A 19096-nucleotide genomic window follows, 5' to 3' on the forward strand; every position below is an offset into this window, starting at 1 on the left:
GGAAAGCGAGGAAATTGTATGCGTTTGCCCTTTAATGTATTGAAAAGACAAATGTAAAACTGTTAACTGGGGTCAGGCTGTTCAGGGCACAAATGCAATGCCCACACGTTGGGTCAGTTGTCTTCATCCACCTTTTCTGTAATTTAGCAACGTGATAAATATGAGCTGTACTGATGTATTGAAAAATTGTGTTATGGGTATTAGGAGAAGGACACACAGGACACACACACATGGCATGTTAAAAATGTTAGATCTGATGGTTTTATTTTTGGTGGCCGCATGGTAGTGGAGTGGTTAGCATGTTGGCCACACAGTCAGGAGTTTCGAATCTCCACTTGGGCATCTCTTGAGTGGAGTTTGCATGTTCTCTCCGTGTGTGTGTGTGAGTGGATTTTGTCTGGGATTTTTTCCCACATTCCAAAAACATGCATGTTTCTAAATTGTCCATATGTATGAATGCGAGTGTGAATGGTTGTCTATATGTGCCTGGTGGGATAGGCTCTAGCCTACCCCCACAACCCTAGTGAGGATAAGCTGCAGAGAAAATGGATGCATGGATGGTTGTTGAAATGTTTTCTTCTGCTCTAAATTCTTTGGACGACAAAGGATGTAACGGTAGTTTTACTAAGCCTTTTGAAACCATCCCCTACTCCAAATCCGCAAACGTCACTATTTGAAACTTTGGCATCGTTTAACACGAGAATGTAACATTCTAACTACATTTATAGGTCAGAAAAATGGAAAAAGCATAATAGGTCTCCCTTAAAGTGAGTAGGCACTTATTCATCTGTTGTGTTTGCTACTCTACATTCAAGATAGCTTAGCAGTTAGCATGGCTTTTTGCCTTCTCCTGTTGTCTTTTGCTTTGTGTATGTGTGTGTAGTACATAAAGAGGCATGCAGCAAAAACATGTGGTCATAGGCTTCATAGCTACAGTCATAAAAAAATTTAGGACAACCCATGTTGACCTAGTTTTTTCAAACGACTATAAATAACATTTGTGGGGGGGCCCTTAAGGGTTGTGCTGAAAAATGTAATATAATACAGATAACGTCCTTTTGATCATTTGATCATGTTTTAACAATTATTGACTCTTTTGCAAACAGTAGACGACTTACACCACTGGGTATATGTATATTTCTTTCACATGACTGCATGCATTTCAAAGGACATCCAGGAGATGACAAGATGAGCTATTTATGTTATCATTATATCTGTCCAAACAAATGTAGCTTTAGTTGTATTAGGCATTAAAGTGAACAAATAAATTGAGAAAACAAGGGTGGTCTAATAATTTTTGTTCCATGACATGTGTTCCATATATGTAACTGACATTCAGTTATCTATAGCAGTGATTTTCAACCACTGTGCCGCGGCACACTAGGGACTATTATATTGTCAATATTGTGAGTTACTAGGTGATTTCCCTCTCTGTATTTAATCTGATACATATTCAATCAAAGATAAAAGTTCATGACTGGAATCCCGCCAGCACCAGTCAGCAGTTGTTGAGAGCGAACACTGTTGTTATTATCAAAGTATGCACTCATTCCTTGAGAAATATTTCCCCTTCACCATGTGAGTGAGACAGTATTGCAAGAGGCCCATGCAAAGGTGATTCCCTGTGGTATTTGTACTTTCAGTATGCAGTTTTTTTATGCCATATAGTATCTTCTATATCTCATATTTTACTGAGTTTGTATATGGTCATCCAAAGACAGGGTGGGTTTTAGCAACGTATGGTCATGTTTGGTGATTTTTGGTGATTTGTCCTATCAAGATTCCATGCCCCGTGGCCTTTTGGGAAAACTACAAGTTGAAAGAAACTAATTCATAATTAATATTTTGAACACGGACAGACGCACAGATGGCTATCAATGTGCCACAGGCTGCTGTTTGATGCTATATCCCCTGCTACTGTATGTTCCCTGGCTACTTTATACTAAACGCACACAGGCCAATCTTAGGAATACATCATTAGAAACTGAGGTTTTTTTTTGGTTTTTTTGTATGTGTTGCAGTCACAATTTTAATAAAGTATTCATGTCGTATCACAGGCACACAGTTTAACACTGAAAGAAAAAGTGGAACTACTAGATTTCCATTGAGCCATGACATCATACAGTATAACATTGTTTTTCATGTTTTTGTTTAAAATGGCTTATTATGTTTTGTATCTGTTTTTTTTCTAATATTGTATATGGGGCTAGAAGTATTACGGCACTGTGCCGGATGTCCGGCCCTTAATGATAATTCAGGGGAGAGGGAAAAAAACTTTCCAGGGCCCTCCCTCAAACAGCTACTCTGTAAGCTACGCACGTGTGCAGTCACACACTGGTCTCGTGTTTATGGAAGATTCAGATTATGAATTGGATGACAGCTTGTTTTGTCTGAGGTGGACAGAAAAGGAAGCCACATTGTGAAATACTCCTTGCTAACCGTTGGTTGGTTTTGAACTGGTAATGGTGCTCAGAGAGGTCCAAGGAATGCTCAGGTCGTTTGTGTGTATCCTCAGACAACACTTGGCAGAATTAGCGGGGACATCGCTCACCTCCTTGACATTTCTGGAGACACTGTGCATATGGTGGCAAATTCTGCCAAGGCTGTGTTGAGCCCATTCCAGTCAGAAGTAGAGAAGTAAAGTTTGTTTCTAGCTTTTTCTGGTCTTTAGTAATCACCAGTAGGGGCTTTTTGTGTGTGCAGGCATTGAGTGTGTGCACGTGTTTGATTGCATTAAATTTTCCCCCCAATGCGTAATCTCTTCAATGCTACAATACTCCACACCTTATAACTTCCTGGTTGGTGTGCAGCCTGTATTTCTATTGGAAAGATACATGCCCAGCTTTTATAAAATGCACTTCTGCCACCTTACGCTCATTTTTCCGACTTAAAAGTGCATCAAACATGCTCTCTTTCATTGTGCAGATGTGTCATAACCTCAAAAAACATAGAAATACGCCTTGGATAGCGAATGAGTTCATTTATCTGAGTTTCACATGTCCTAACATGATTAAATGATGAAAATTCACAGTTCAGGTAGGTCATCTTTGCCCAATTGTTTTTAGTGTGTATGTGTCGGATCCAAAAAATTCAGGCTCAGGATTTTCTTTTGTTTTACTTTAAGCCACTATTGTTGTATTATGGTACGATTGTTACTATTGGACTTAACCTTCTTTCAGCTATGTTAAGTCCCAATTGTGTATTTGCATTCTGCAGCTGGCTGAGTCCATCTCTTGTTAGCCTTTTAAGCCCTGGCTGGCAGTATTTTAGCAAACAGGCATCTGGCGTCAAATATGCAACATGGTCTTGTTGAAAAGATTTTTGATGACTATTTCATTAAACGCTGTCAGTGAGCCATTAATTAATTACAAGTCTAATCAAAAGACTGGTCACCCTACAAACACATTTACATATCCTGTGATGAAGGCAGTTTGTATTTCCCAAGTGGAGTGCTTTTAATGAAAAGTGTCAGCCTTGGGAGATGCTTTGCATTAGAATTAACGTATTAAGTTACTTAGCATTTCACAGCCTTCGTCTATGTGCGCTGTGCTCACTTTCAGTTAAATAGACGACTACCCGAGACTCCTGTTCGCGAAAGGCTGGGCTAAACTCTATTTGTTTACGAAGTTGGATGCATGACTACATTGTGAGGCGGTTACACTTTTGGTCTCTCAATCATTGGATTTGTGGCACGCCTCTGATTACAAATACATGTAATGTTACACTCATAGTACACAAATACTATAACACTACACATTGAACAGTCCCACATATCTACAGTGTGCGGTTATTTGTCCTAAGGCCCTTGTTGTTAATGTCAGTAGATAAGGGATTAATGCACCAATGAGACAAATTGATGGAAATGATTACCAGATCATGCCCTGAACTTTATACTGCATTGATTAGTGTCCATGGAGCAGAATAGGCTGCAAAAAGATTGGACAACATTTCAAAAACACATCCCGCTGTTTTCCTGACTGTCAGCACAGAGATTCTGGGATTCTTGCTGATGCCGGCCAGTGAGATGCTATGATTCAGACTAATTCGATTTGGAATCTACTGCAGACAACTTTGCCTGATCATCTGCAATATCGCCACGGACAGGGCATATTATTGCGAGGGAGGAAGCCAGTCAAGCTTCATCCCAGATAAATTTCTTCCTTTATTTATACCAATAGCACTGATAAGGCCAGTTCGGTTCTTTATTACTATCATTAGTTTTATTGGTGGTGTTAATGCCACGCTGTGTTATTTTGGCACAGTGAAAGCAGAGAAGATTAGTGGATCAATCACAGTCAGATTGGCTCCTGGAGGATAACTATTGTGGATGAGAAAGAGAAATGGCAGGCACAGTAAGCAGAAAAAGGGGAGATAAAGAAGAAGAAATTATATGAATGGATTAAAAAAAAAACTGGGCACGGAGGAGTTTTAAGTCTTGAGACTGAAGCCAAGTGGAAAGAGGATGGATTGCTTTGGATAGTGTGATTTGGTTCTAAAACTGATTTAAAAGTTGGAGGAAAAACAAAGTGAAGCAATAAGCAACTTCTTCCAGAGAACGAGTGCTACCGAACAATGGGTGCATATATATGATGTGTGTGTGTGTGTGTGTGTGTGTGTGTGTATGTATACCGATTGGTATCAGTCAACTTCCATGATTTGGAGTTGTTAATGCATATAAATATATATAATTGAGTAAAATTGAGTAAATTGAGATGTAAAATATTGGTGTCATGATGTATGCAGCATCAATAGGTCAACAGTGGCACATGGAAACAAGATTTTTTTTTTTTTTTTATTGTACCTTCAAAAATTATCCAATGCTCAAAGATTGCCCTTGATTTTGCAAATGTCCTCAGAGAGAGGGTGGTACTCTGGGTTCTACATTCAGTGTTAAGGTTTACTATCACTCTGAGGCTGTTACTCAAGCTCTTAGCCGTAAGATATACCAGGCACGTATTCGGCACGTCTAGTTTTGAACCTCTTGTTTAAAATCTACCATAATCCGGTCGACATTTTACCTCCATGGTTTTATTGATTTAGAAGAATAGCTATGCTATTAAGACAAACACAACTCCAAAGACAGATAGATGGGGAAATATAGCTGTGTATGTTGTCAAATAACAAACATTGGAGGGGCATACTGTAGTTTTGTATTTATTTTTGTTTCCTCTCCTCAAGACTGCAAACCAGTTGAATCAGCAGCACCTCTGCTGGTCGCCGCCATGTAGTGCAATCCATTTAACTTCATATATAGCCGAAAGAAACAAATGAATAGTGGGTGTATTCTTGTGTAACCTGTAACTACAGTACATATTATATTGTGTTGTATTGAAGTAACTGAAAACGTTTAAATAAACATTTAAACAGTTAATAATGAATTGACCAGACTAGTAAAAATAAATATACATTACTATTACTATCTCTAAGCACAGACCATAAATATTATTTTTATTGGAATTTGGAGATTCTTTCTTGTTTATGTACACTGTTTATTTGGATTGCCACATCTTAAATGATAGTGAAGGCTGACCTCTAACAAGCAGTAGATGTGATGTAATGCCTCACAGGTCTGTGCTTTGTCTTGCTGATCTGTGATCATTCAGCCTGCATTTACTGTGATTCGGCAACCTATTTTTAAAGACCCTGTCACAGTATCTATAACAGTGCAGCACCAGGTTTCAGTGTAGAACGTTAGCTCAAGTTCATAAATAGCAAGTAGGGCACTTTTGAATGAAAATGTCACTCAAAACGGGATTAGAATGCCACAGAAAGATGATAATCATGGGAGTGATAGTCTTGGGAGTTTCTGAGTTGTGATATGAAGAGAAAATTGAAGATGATTAGGAGGAGAACACAGAGAATAGGTGATAAGGCATCACTGGCCACAGAAAGACGGCCGACATGCTTAAACAGTGATGTGAGGGGAAGATACGTCACAGAGGAAACAATGACAGAAGATTAACCAAAAACAAAGACATCCAAAGATGTTTCTGAATGTTAGACTTCTTGTTCACATTAGAAAAGTAAACAGCTGGAATTGTTATTCCAATTCTCCATATGTGGACACTATTTCTAAATACTTTATAGCTGATTCAGATGGTGTGGTGCTTTACATGTACGGCTTTGAGCTCTGTGTTTTTTGAGAGGTCAACACAACGTAGTATATGCGCAACAGTGAGCGTGTGATTTTAAAAGGCGGTGAATGGTAAGTGACGTGGGATGTCGGCAAACAAGGAGGGTTGTCTGTGTTAGCTCAGGTTTGCGTTATGTGGATAAGTGACTGTGATTAAAAGTAAAGTAATTGTTTCCTCTGCAGGGTGGCTGGAATTACCCTTAGCGATAGCTTGAGGAGCTCAGAGTATAGCCATTCCTCCTTCACATGGAGAGGAACCAGTTGAGGTGTTTGGGCATCGAGTCCGGATGCCTCCCAGGTGAGGTGTTATTGCTAGACCTTTGTAGGACGTGCTGGAGGGTTTTTTTTTCTCACAGCTGTCTGAAGAATGCCTCTGTTTACCCCCCCCCCCCCCCCACAAGAATTGGAAACCTTGAAGTCTGGTCGTCCTTACTGAGACAGCTACCACTTGGCAGGAAGAAAATGGAAGAAAATGAATGGATGGATGGACAACACACGGCCATTGCTGTCTAAATTAGGGATCGACCGATATGTTTTTTTCCGGCCATTTTTTTCCATCACCCTTAGCCGATGGCCAATTTTGCACATATATTGCATGCACTTGACGTTCATGTTTTCTATTTCAAAGCAGGTGGCAATATTTCAACTAAGTTTAACTGTTTAAAACGTACTCTTGTTGTGGTTCACCACTCGCAACTGCGTGTGTTGCAGGGTCCTCTGGCAACACAAACCTGCCCGGCGCATGCCTGTCTGTAAATCATGCGGCGGAAAAATACATCGGTGAACCCACGCGCGTATCGGTCGATACCGATTCAAGTAAAGAACGCAAATATCAGCCCGATATATCGGTGTATCGATGTATTGGTCGATCCGTAGTCTAAATAGATGACAAGTCAAGCAGATGCCAATAGAATTGTGTCACGCCAACAGTCAATCATGCAGTTGGTAGCATCCTGATCTGAGAAACTGGGCCGCATGGCAGTTTTTCAACATAACAAGCTCCAACACACCTCCGAGATGTCAAGTGTTTTGTAGAGGAAGGTGAAAGTGATGCAGTGGGCAAGTTTGTCTCCAGACTTGAACCCAGCTGATCAGCAGGGAGAAGGTGGAAGAGTGCAAGGTGTCTTATATACATCAGCTCTACACTAATGTTGATTTTCTTAGGGAAGGGCAATGTTTTTGTGTGCTTTTTTCAGAAAGCAGCTGAATTTGGCTCTGCCTTTTTCCGCAACAGTATAAATACTTGCACGTGAGGTGACAGGACAATGGCCCTGTAGAGAGTTGGCCTGTTCACCTCACCGCCTTTGTATTTGTTTGGGCTGGCGCATCAGGATGTTTTGTTTTGCTACTTTGGACACGGGAGGGATTTTTGTGTGTGTATGTTTTTTTTAATATGTATAGACTAATACAGACTAATATTTAAATTTGTTTGATTATCTTAAACATTTAAGTGTGACAAATCAGGAAGGGGTCAACAACTTTTTCACACCACTGTCGTTGCTGAAGTGTGAGGGGTGTACAAGGAGAAGTTCAAGGAGAACTCGGAGCAAATCTTTCTATATGTGGGTATGTTGCCCGACCACGGCACATCTGAGTGAGCAAGTTAGTTTACTGCCAGCAGTGTCCTTTTTTTTTTTGCTGTCAACAACATCAAAGTGTGCAAATAAAAACCACAGCTGGCTCCTGTGTCATCCCCGCCAGCAACTGGTCGTGGGGAAAGGGCTTTAGCAAAATAGTTGAAGACCATCTACTTCTTTCCTCCAGCAAAATGTTGCAACTTGGCGTGTACAAGTTTGGACTGAGCCATCCACACACACGACATGCTGTTTATGCATGTCACAGAAGTGCTCTGTTATACAATGTTTTGCCAACGCTTTTCTGTTTGTTTACCCAGGCGTTGAATTACTTGAGGGCGCCATTCAAATAATGTATACCTTTCTTGCAGCAATATGATGTTTTTTGATGAAACTTGATTACATCGTTGAGAAATTATTTATACCAACACTGCACTGACATAAGGCATGTTGTGATGAAAGTCATGAAACAAGCGAGAATAACCAGTTTGTGATAAAAATGTATTTTCTTTTAGATGTGTGTATTGCATATTGAAAAAGCCATATAAATATCTTATTTCAATATGTAATGTTTTTTTTTTACAATCCACAATAAGAAAATGTTTTGACTGTCCTTATCTGGTCACATTATTTGTCGTACTTTGTGAATGTTAGGGATGAAATTTTGTCAGAGTGGCCTGCACATACAGTTGAACCTCGGTTAGTGTCTTCCCTGGTTAGCGTGTTTTTCAGTTAACATAAAAAATATATGTATGTCACAAATTGCCTCGGTTTGAGCTCATTCCCTGGTTAGTGTACAATATGACACGTATCTTGTAGGATTATTAATACACTGCGTGAGTCCATCTGTATTCTTAATGTTTTTGGGTTTTTTTTCAGAAAACTTCCTTGTTAGCATCCTATTCACTAGCGAACAAAAAGGCAGCCAGAACTGGAAGCTATGTTGCCCATCTCTGATGTCATCAGCGTTTTCTGATTCCGATACCGATCATCCAAGAGTGATATTGACCAATTCCAATCACACGGTTTAACTTTATTTATGATGAGTACGATTGGCAGGGGTGCCGGACAGTACACTGAAAAAATTCTGGAGTGACATTTACTTGCAATGAACGCTGAAATCATCACACTTATAATAAAAAATATATATACATATAATTTACAGTATATAATAACAATATCTATTTTAATGTCCCAGCACAGCAGGTCATTGGCCAACAACAGCCATAAGTGCCCAGCTGCCATGCCTGGTGGGTCACCAGGGGGAGCTCATTGGTGCCTCTAACGTGTGTATTAACAATAATAATCCTTCATTCATTGTTTCTACTGTAAATTACCCAGGTCATTTACATAAGATATTTCCCCTAAATGCAATCCAAATGTCCAGTATGTTTTTAATGCCCAGTCACATCAATGAATACGTGGTGAGATTAATATACAGTGTGACCCGCTACCTACCCCAGACAACCATCATGGCGACTGAGGACTCTAGCTTTTTCTCTCAGGAACACCTCCTGGCTGGCGCCACACATTTCATTTACCATATGAGAAGACTAGGACGAGTTTAACCTGCCCATGAATACAAATACATTCAAGTACAATCCTGACTGTCCCATTATTCTTCTGTAGGTCACCAAACAAGGCTGCAAGCACACACAATGCACTTTAACGCAATTCTGTCTCCCATATAATTAACAACTTGTATGTCCTTTGAATTTTACAATGCAGTGTAATCACTCCACTATACATCACTCCCAGCCAAGCCCATGTGTACTTAATGTACACATACGGTGTATTCCATTGAGACTGCAGAGGCCACAGGGTAGTAAAGCCTTGCAGACTATTGATTCCACTTTCATCACCACAAGCAATTTATTAGTCTTTAAGTATCTGTTATTAAATCATGCACAATGTTCACTTGTCAATTGTACTACAGTTAATGGAAAATCAACTTTTCAAAGTGACTCGAGTCCATTGTTGGTGCATGTTTGTCCTCAATGGTTGTGTTCTCTCATTTTATGAAGTGGCAGAGTGGAGGACATCAATGCGAGGAAGTTCAACATGTTTGTGGGTCAGAAAAGCTCTTGTTCCTTGGTTGATTGATTTTATTTGGGCTTTCCTCGACTTCCATTATTTTAATCTCACTCATCCACTCAACACATTGATTTACTGTTGGGTCTACTGGCATAAAAAAAGGACAGTCAAGCCTGCAACTGAGGGATGCTTTATGTATTCTCCATTTTATTGTGCACATGGGGCACAATTAGAATTTGATGCTGCATATAAACAGCTCCTGGCCATTATTATAAGCATTTGTTACTACACATATAAGCACTCATTCAATCCCAGCCATTTGTTGAAAATTCAACCGCTTCACTACCGGCCGTTGTAGACAATGTTGACAGATTTTCTATGGCTATATAAACATGGAACCTACCACAGTAAAGATTAGACTCTGGTCTTTCACCAGAAAAAAAAAGTTTGTTAGAGAACCATTTTCTGTTCTCTAATCAACAGTAGAACAGAGGTAAGTTTCAGAAAACATCAGTTCCCAACAAAAAAGGTAGAAAAACAGCTTTTTGTGAAACGATACATTTTAAGCATAACTATCACTCTGTCACAAATTGTTTGCCATTGTGACTGCTCAAATATCTAAATAACTGCATCACAACATAACACCATAAATGGTTGTTTTTCATCAAAATAACAATTTATTTACAAATATAACACCATGACAATTTTCACATTTGGAACTGCACTGCGTGTGTTTGTGCATGTGTTAAAATTTCCATACAATGTTTAACCTTTTGCACGCTACACCTCTCCACACGCTGTCTCACTTCCTCCTTGCTGCTGAGCCCCTTAACACATGGAAAAGCTCCATGCCAAGCTCTAATCAAATGCAGATCTGCCACCTTGTGGTCATTTTCATGGCTTAAAACGTGTCCTTTTTTTATTGTGCTCTTGCGTCATCACATGCAAAATCTCATGCAAAAAAACGTAAAAGATGTATCTTTGGAGCAAGAAATAAATATGTCTTTGGTATTGAATGAGTTAATGTGATTTTCCTGATGACGTGAATTTTACTGGGGTGTGTGTAATTACAAAATTGCTCAAATAGAGGCCGGAAATGAAGAGAGTACTATTGCCTTTCATTTAAAAAATGGAAAATAGCTTGTGTATGGATGGAGCTATACATGCTGTTGTTGACTGATGGATAGAAAATTATTACTAACATGTTACAATGGGAACAGAATGTGTCACTATCTCACATTAGTAGTTTTTTTTCAGTTTTGTTCTTTGATCCTTTCAGGATATCTTACATTCTCCAATTATACACAGTCTCATAGGGTCGCCGGGTACTTGGCCGACAAAGGAAAATAACCGCTGGTGTCTCTAATTAAATAGAGGCAGGTCAAAAAAACGCTGGCATTAAAGCAAACCTGATTCTGTTTTTTTTTAACTCCACAAGATGGCAGAAGCTGCATTTGAAGTATCGTAGTAGTGGACGGCATTTATGGACCTCTGCAGGGACTTTAAAGAGGACCTATTATGCTTTTCCCACTTTTCTGACCTATAAATGTTGTTAGAATGTCATATTCCCGTGTTTTACAATGCCAAAGTTTTAGAGAAGGATTTTTGCGCATTTGTAAGTGGCTCTTAACACTCTGTTTCAGAGAGTTCCGTGTGACGTCACAGGGAGCTGGACTTCCTTATATGAGAGTGCCAGAGTATGCCTGCCCTCCTACCCGCTCTGCAGCACTCTTTTGTGGAATATTTCACCATGTTCGCACCGTGTTTATTTTGTGTAAGTCAGCGGATGTCTGTGTAGCATTATAGTGTGTGCATACAGGGACCGTCTTACCTGCATGCATGCAAATTACAAGCTCAGCGATGTCTGGGGTTGCTAATTGCTCATCGCAATCACTGTTTTTAAACACAGAAAAACATGTAATGACCATATTTCCAGTACCGATGTTGTCTGCACCCTCACGTCTCGCTTCTGAGCTCCACGACACCAGCGGTGCCTTTGACAAAGTGTGTCCGACAATGATTGCTCCTTCTCGGGCAGGCGAAGTGGACGCAGGGTCCTCACAGCTTGGATTTTGTGAGGCCCACAGCACTGGTGGTGCTTCTGACAATTTGTTTCCAACAAAGAGTGCTCCTCCTTGGGTAGGCGAGGCGGAGGCAGCACCATCACGTCTGGCTTCTCCTGAGCTCCTCTGCATCAGCCGTGCATACATTATCTTTTTTTTCAAGTAGATCTCCAAAGATTTCATTCATTTAACAACTCCTTTTCCGAGAATATTGAAAAGCGGGGTTTGACAGTTGTCCGGAAGTAATCCGTAGCGCTTGAGAGTATGACCAATCATAGCGGAGTGAGTGTGCCCAGAGGCGGGCTGTGGTAGAATAATTTAAAAAGACAGTTTTGGAAATGCAAGGAAATACAGCTGGATTGGTGCAGATTCTGGAAGATCCAGAAAGCTTTCTGTGTGTGTAGCTGCTGTATTGGAGTCCACATCTTAATATAAAGGGCCGAAAATTAGCATAATAGGTCCCCATTAAAATGTCAGTTGTGCTTCTGTGTTGTTGGTGTGAATCTCATGCATGTTATGCTTGCCATGCTCATACTCGTGGTATTAATGCTGGCTGAGCAGTTTGCTTCTTACCGTCAAAACTGCTGCATTGTGCAATATTCTTGTTAATAAATGATAGGGCTGCGACTAACGATTATTTTCTTCGTCTAGTAAACTGAATCTTGTTTTGATTAATCAAGTAATGTGTTAAGCCCAAGGCATACTATAAATCCATTGTGAACGAAACACAAACAGTAGTTTAGTGTGCAACATATCTGAAAAGAGGCAAAAATGTTGATCACTGTTTTCTACTTTCTCATGCGCTTCAAATTGATATTAAAGGGAAAATAAAATTGTTAGTGAGTTTTTGCATTTTATAAAAAACAGCCCCTCTGCAATTATCGTCTGTGTCCTTTATGTGGTTTAGATAAATACATGCCCTGTCTTATAATTACAGCATTTTAAAAGTATTATTTTACTCCGGATTATTTTGTCCTCAATGCTGTTTTTCCATATGTGTCATGCTTGACCCAATTTCCTATACAGTTCCCCATCAAGCTTTGTATAATCTTATTGGCTGATGGTGTTTTTCACCTGCATACAATGTCATGCTGTGTTCCTGTTTGTGTGGTAAACATTTGTTAAAAACCTGTGCTGACATAGCTTTGCAAATATTGCATCTAGAGTGTGTTTAATATGCAAATGTGTGAGTGTGTGACTGTAGGGCACAGAGTGCTTATGGGCTTGTGTTTTGGAGGTTGGGATAGGCAAAGCCATGGGCATTTCATCACAGCATCACAGGTAGTTTTGCTCTTCAGCAGTGTTACGTCTGGGAGAGATGAAAAGCTGTTATAGGTGAAATCAGAATGTAGAGGATTGTTTGTAGCAATATTAATAATTGCTTTCTTTAATCCCATGTGAATCTTTTTGCCCTTCTATCTGCCTGATGGAAATATGGGGATGAGTCATTATTATCACATCTTTTGATTTCAACCTTTGCTCTTCAGTGTAATGATCGGAATCTGCCTGTCAAAGATTTTCCCTGATTTTCCTCTTGATTCTTCTTTCAAGAAACCCTTAAACATGTTTGTTGGGCAGCCATGATGGAGTCCAACCCTTACTGGAAAAGAGTTTGACTTAATGCCAGCAATAAGGAACAAGCTCTGACACCAGTCCTACAGAGGTCCGCTACCCAATACTCCCAGAGTACTCTCCATAGGATTCCTTGAGGAACAATTGAGGTCAATTGCAAGTCCACAAAACACATGTTGGACTGTTTGAGCAAACTCTCAAATGCATTCTCAAAGACTAATGAGGTGTATTTTTCAGAAAATTAATAACACATGCAACACAGTGGGGGTGTCCTAATTGTTGTCTACTGCTTTCGATGCAATGCTTATCCTGATCAGGGTCACAGCAGGAGCTGAAGCTTATCCCAGATCATTGTCCGCAATGTAAATGACTGCACTACCAGTGGCTCCACCACACATCTCCAGTTCCAAAATATTTTGAAAAAAAATACAACGTAATCTGTCTTTTGTATTAACTAGGTTAACCCAAGCTAACAGTGTTAAGGCTTCTTGATATTTTTCTATTCATTGTCTTATGTAGGCCACATTTACTACCTATTTAATATATATCCACTGTCTCTGTGTTTAGAGCAGACTCCCAAGTGAGACACGCTCCCTCCTGTGACGCTGGCTGCCATTAAAAAGGGGGAACTAATAAAGGCTGCACTCACCCACACAGGTGTTGGCAGTTAATCTGGATAATTAGGCCTGATGTTGATGTTTGGCAGAGCGATAATGGGAGTTGCATCACACCATGAAAGTCAATATTTAACAAAAAAACCAAAAAGCACAGTGCCACGGATGCCAAGTTAAGTCAACAGCTCTCTGCAGCATGTAAACAAAAGTATTTCAACAGCATCACAATTATTTTAATGTTTTGATACATCTATAAAATACACTACTGGAATTGAGTCATCAGAAGGAATTCAAAGCTGGACTTTTTTTTTTCTTTCATCTTTATGTACTCACTGAGATTCAATATTACATTGAAATAGTTCTAAAAGCCTGAGCACAGGTTTGTTGAAAGCCAAACATCTGCTCATTTTAGAGTCTTCCACCATCAATGCACCGTAAACAATGCAGCGTATAGGAGGCAAAATCTGAGGGTCAAAACGAGGATAAAGAATTCTTGTTGTATAACTGTGAAGCATTGGATGCAACTGTGCTTTGTGAGTCCCGGCTACTGATGTACTGATTGATTTTCTATATGTGATCTCAGCAGCGAGACTGTGTGTTGACGCATCCACTGCATAGTTGTATGCCTATACAGTATTAAGATTCTTTTCAAAAGGCCAGGTTTACTAGCACACCATAGATAAAAGAGCATCATGTCAATGTCCCAGTGGTGTTCTCCGCATACTCGGCACAATCCCCACTCCCCACTGCATTGCTGAAGAAGCCTCTGGGCTGCTTTTAAATAATGCAATGGATCACCCGGTTGTTTTGTTTTGCTAGATCATTATCTGTTTGAAACCTACCGGATATGTTCCTTATTTTCTTTAAAAAAATGTTTTCTCATCATAACTTTTTTATCACTATTTTTAAGGCAAATCAAAGACAAAATGTATCCCTTTTTATATTTTCCAATATCAGTGCAAACATTTAATTCATTGTATTTTATTAATCCTATTATATAGCTGATTGACAGCATCAGATCAGTTTGTGCGCAGTTCACTTTGAGTTCACGCAGGTGTTTTGTTGTTGGACCAAAGGCTGTGCATTAAAAAATTCAAGAGGAAGTTCAGACATTTCACCCAAAAAGAATTCTGGTGAGCACCCTCATGTAGACCACGCCAACTTTTATGACTCTGCCTCTTAAAAGCACCTGAATCCGTAATGATTCAAATTCAAATGTTGCCCACTGATGACTTTCATATTGCACAGTTTATCCAGTCAATGAAATCACAAGATGTACTTTTAAGGAGCGCATTTGCAGTGTTAGAATAGAGTACAGAATATAAGAAGACCCGTCTTTCAGACTGTTTTGTGAGCGTCTTAAATTTCGGTCAATATGGCATTTCAAAGGTCACAATAAAGCAGAATGTTGATGAGGGGTATAATTCACGATCACGATCGACCATGTGGAGGAATCTGTGATCTCAAGTTGAGTATATGTCAAAATGACCACTACTTTAGCATGTTTAGCATGTCTGCTGCATGAACCTCTTTGTTTTCAGTTTTACACAGGCCTGGCCTTGGAATACTGCAGTCTATAGTTGTTTCCATGTGGTCGTGTTTTCCCTCTCGGAAGTGGATTATATAACCCCATTAGAGCCTTTTGCTTATTCTCTCACTGTGTAATTTGGAGTTTCATACCCTTTACTTGGTGTTTTGCTGCCACATCCCCTCCATCAACTCCTGCACCTGCGAAGCATCACTGATTCCCGCCAACCTCTTATCAGTGAATTTTCTCCCACTGGAGTTGATAATGAATGTGGGAACTTGAGCCAGGAGAAATGGAGCATGTCCCTATGGGGCAAGCTTGGGTTTCAATTAGCTAAGTAATGGGGACTGAGTGGGATCAACAGAGAGAGATACAAAGACCCAAATGTAAAATCTTCCATTGAACTTAATAAGACTCATCTCACTGATGGGTGTAACCGCTAAGAGGTTCATAAGGAGATCATGTGAAGTATCCTGGGATTATTATTCGTCTGTCAAGTGACGCCTTGTAATTTCAATCTGCATTATTAAAGGTGTTCATTTTGTTTATGACTTTGGGTGAATTTATGTGATCTCTTATGAACTACTCTTTCCTTTGCTCAAGTTTTAATACAGATTCCAAAGTGTAAATGAGTCTATAAAATAGAAAACAACTGATGTTGATCTGATCACTTGTTTACAGAAACAAACAAATCATAATTACCTTGTTATTATTATTAAGGTATTAACAAGGTAACAATTATTATTATTATTTCATAATTTCACATGTCAATTAATTCTATTCATATACACCTCCACTGTACTTAATATTAATAGATACAGTATAAGTGTAAGTATTAGTAGCATATCATACTAGTCTAGTCACATGGGTCGTCAGGTGTATACTGTAAATGCTCTAACTAACAACTACAAAGAGGGCGGGACCGTTAATTGGAAGCAGCTGTTATTTCTGAAATTGGAAAATAATAATATATCAATGCATCCATTTTTTACCGCTTATCCTCTCTGGATTTTCTACTTAATTCTAATGAATGCATGGCATAAACATAGTGATTGAATGTCACCATATGTTACATGTGCTTAAGAAGCCTGCTTTTGAACAAATTTCTAACCCAAATTTATATCCCACTTGCGGGAACCTTCCCAGCTATACCTGATGATTGCTGTTGTGCTGTAGTTCTTTCATTGCAAGCCCAAAAATCAAAAGTTGCCTCCAACTGAGTGAAATGAGCCAAAACAGCTGCAGGGAAAGTGGCAGTAAGAGTCTACCCTCTCTTTGCCTGCAAGGACGAAACGAAGAGAATTTCTGATGGTGGAGGCGGACGAGTGCCGGTTAGCTGGTTGGAATCGTATCTATGGGCAAACAATGATAGATCGGTGAGTGCTCTTATAAAACACTTACCTACAGAGGGCCAGAGGACACAATTCTTGTTTTGTACACTGAGATTATGAGACCACACAAGGATGCACGGATTGTTTTTTTTCTGTGCGTTAGTTTAAGCATATAGATAAAAATATGCTTTAAAGTTAAAAAAAAAAAAGTACTGCCCACTCACATGCTGCGTCCATTTACATAATTTCCTCCAATCTTTTGTTTTGGTAGATCACTGCATTGAAGGCTACGTGGGATTCATCATGGTGCAGCAGTTGAATGGCGGGTCAAATAGAGACGTGATGATTCCACCGGCTAATCAACATAAAAGACCTGCTGTAGGACCTTTCACTGTCTTCGCTGCCTTGTTATGCATATACATTGGTCTCCCAACACGTTGCTCTTCACTTTCACCAAGAAATATGCATGCATTGCTTTCGGCTTCATCAAAGGGAGCATTCGCAGTCGTCGTGTTTGGTTCAGTTAAAATAAACTCTGGTGCATTTGCTGTGCCGGTGTAGTTCATTCAACCCAAAGTACAAAATATATCACAAAATCAGCCCAATCGTGACAAAAAATAAGACAAAAATACAAGTGTACAGTAATTGCTGAGCAAATGTTTGGTCCAGAGCAGCATATCGAATCACCAAGTGTGAATGCAGGCATTATGAATCAAGCACATCTCATGATAATAATGAATGTCTCAACAACAACAAAAGCCAAAGAGGCTACAGAGGCTATATTTGCTATATTTTCCAAATCTTTCGTTTTCATTTGATTTTGCTTTGTTGATAATGAAACTATACTGTAAATGTTACCCTCCAAGTTTTTGTCTTTGTGTTATTTCTTCTCTCTGTGCTATTTTCCATTTAAAGATACAACTGAAAGACCAATGACTTGATCCAGGAATGCCACTACAGTCATCTGTAGTCTATATATTATGTATACTGGTGTAGTCTATTTATTATATTGTCTCAGCAATACACTAATTCAGTTGCGTGTTCTGTTTTCTCAGATCACTATCATTGATCAGTGGAATTGATTTTTGGAGATTCATTAGCCTGCTGTACCTAAACAGGATCAGTCTGAATTCTAACTAATGCTTCATTGCACTGCACTTACTCATTGGTGGTATTCATTTTACAATTTTACTTACTTTGATAATTGAAGAAAAACATTATTATTATTTTTTGCCACTATCTGTTATACACATGTCTACCATTTACCATTAATTTAATATAAATTTTGGTTATATTTTGTTTGCCATTGTTTTCTGTAATGATGACTCCATGTGTGTACTATATAATTCTATTTTCTTATGCTTTAGTTGTCATGGGCTTTAAAAATAACATCTGTCCCCGTGTTGGGCAAGTTCCGACCAACTGTGGGCCAATGCTGCCAACAGTGCACTCCAGAAAGTTTCGTAAGTGTGTCACACACAATACAGAGAGAATTGTGATCGAGACTGTACAAGTCCAAATGAAACCAATCCAATTTTATCGGACAGCATCATATTATATGGGTGATACTCCGGAAAGGGGTACCGGCAGTGGTGCAGTTGCTTCAGGGGGGCATGACGCACAGACTACAGGGATTTGAAGCTATAACCATATAAAAAAAATATACTGCAAACACGTTGAATAACTGTGCAAACAGTGTGGACTACTTTATAAAACACCAGTTGTTTGCCAACGTTTGTCATTAACTGAAAGGGAACAAGTGATACTTCATTTTAATATGTAAATTGGTTAAATAACATTTTTGCTTGCTATGCCACACTGTTGGTACCCCCATCAGGAGAATGACCCACATACAAATAAGAAACTAACCTTTGTACTAATTTAAAAGCTTACGGTACTTAATTGTGGACAGTTCTGCAACTCTTAAATGGCCTGCGTAGTTTGCGTTCTAAGATTAATGGTGTTCTGTTATAATGGGTAATTTAATTTATTGGTCGGCTTTCTGCTTTTTCAGTCAAACCACAGTAAGAAGTTTGGACAAAAACCCTCCCTTGGCTTCCACAACATTCTTGATATCAATGAGACTCACACGAGGTAATGATTACATTAATAGACCATTAAAAATGAATCGATTGCAAAATTGGAGTGCATGACTTGCCTGCAGCCAATAGAGGCGCTGTTCATTCAAGCTCAACTGGTTTGTTAGAAGTACGACTGCAGAATTTCATCATATCCACTGGGAAAATA

General features: G+C 39.3%; 1 protein-coding gene across 3 annotated transcripts in view; it reads left to right on the plus strand.

Annotated features, from left to right (window-relative positions):
• Positions 1-19096, plus strand: part of gpat2 (glycerol-3-phosphate acyltransferase 2, mitochondrial) — an 86771-nt gene that overhangs the window by 33229 nt on the left and 34446 nt on the right. For all 3 annotated transcript variants that reach the window (XM_058070388.2, XM_078789636.1, XM_078789637.1), the window contains exons 3-5: positions 17121-17227; positions 18217-18312; positions 18864-18943. In XM_058070388.2, coding sequence (XP_057926371.2) covers positions 17153-17227; positions 18217-18312; positions 18864-18943 — 251 coding nt within the window. In that variant the 5' untranslated portion in view covers positions 17121-17152. The remainder of the gene's footprint in view (positions 1-17120; positions 17228-18216; positions 18313-18863; positions 18944-19096) is intronic.

This window comes from Doryrhamphus excisus, linkage group LG3, assembly GCF_037039965.1.
Source record: "Doryrhamphus excisus strain RoL-2023G ecotype Guam linkage group LG3, RoL_Dexc_Guam_v1.1, whole genome shotgun sequence".
NCBI lineage: Eukaryota > Metazoa > Chordata > Actinopteri > Syngnathiformes > Syngnathidae > Doryrhamphus > Doryrhamphus excisus.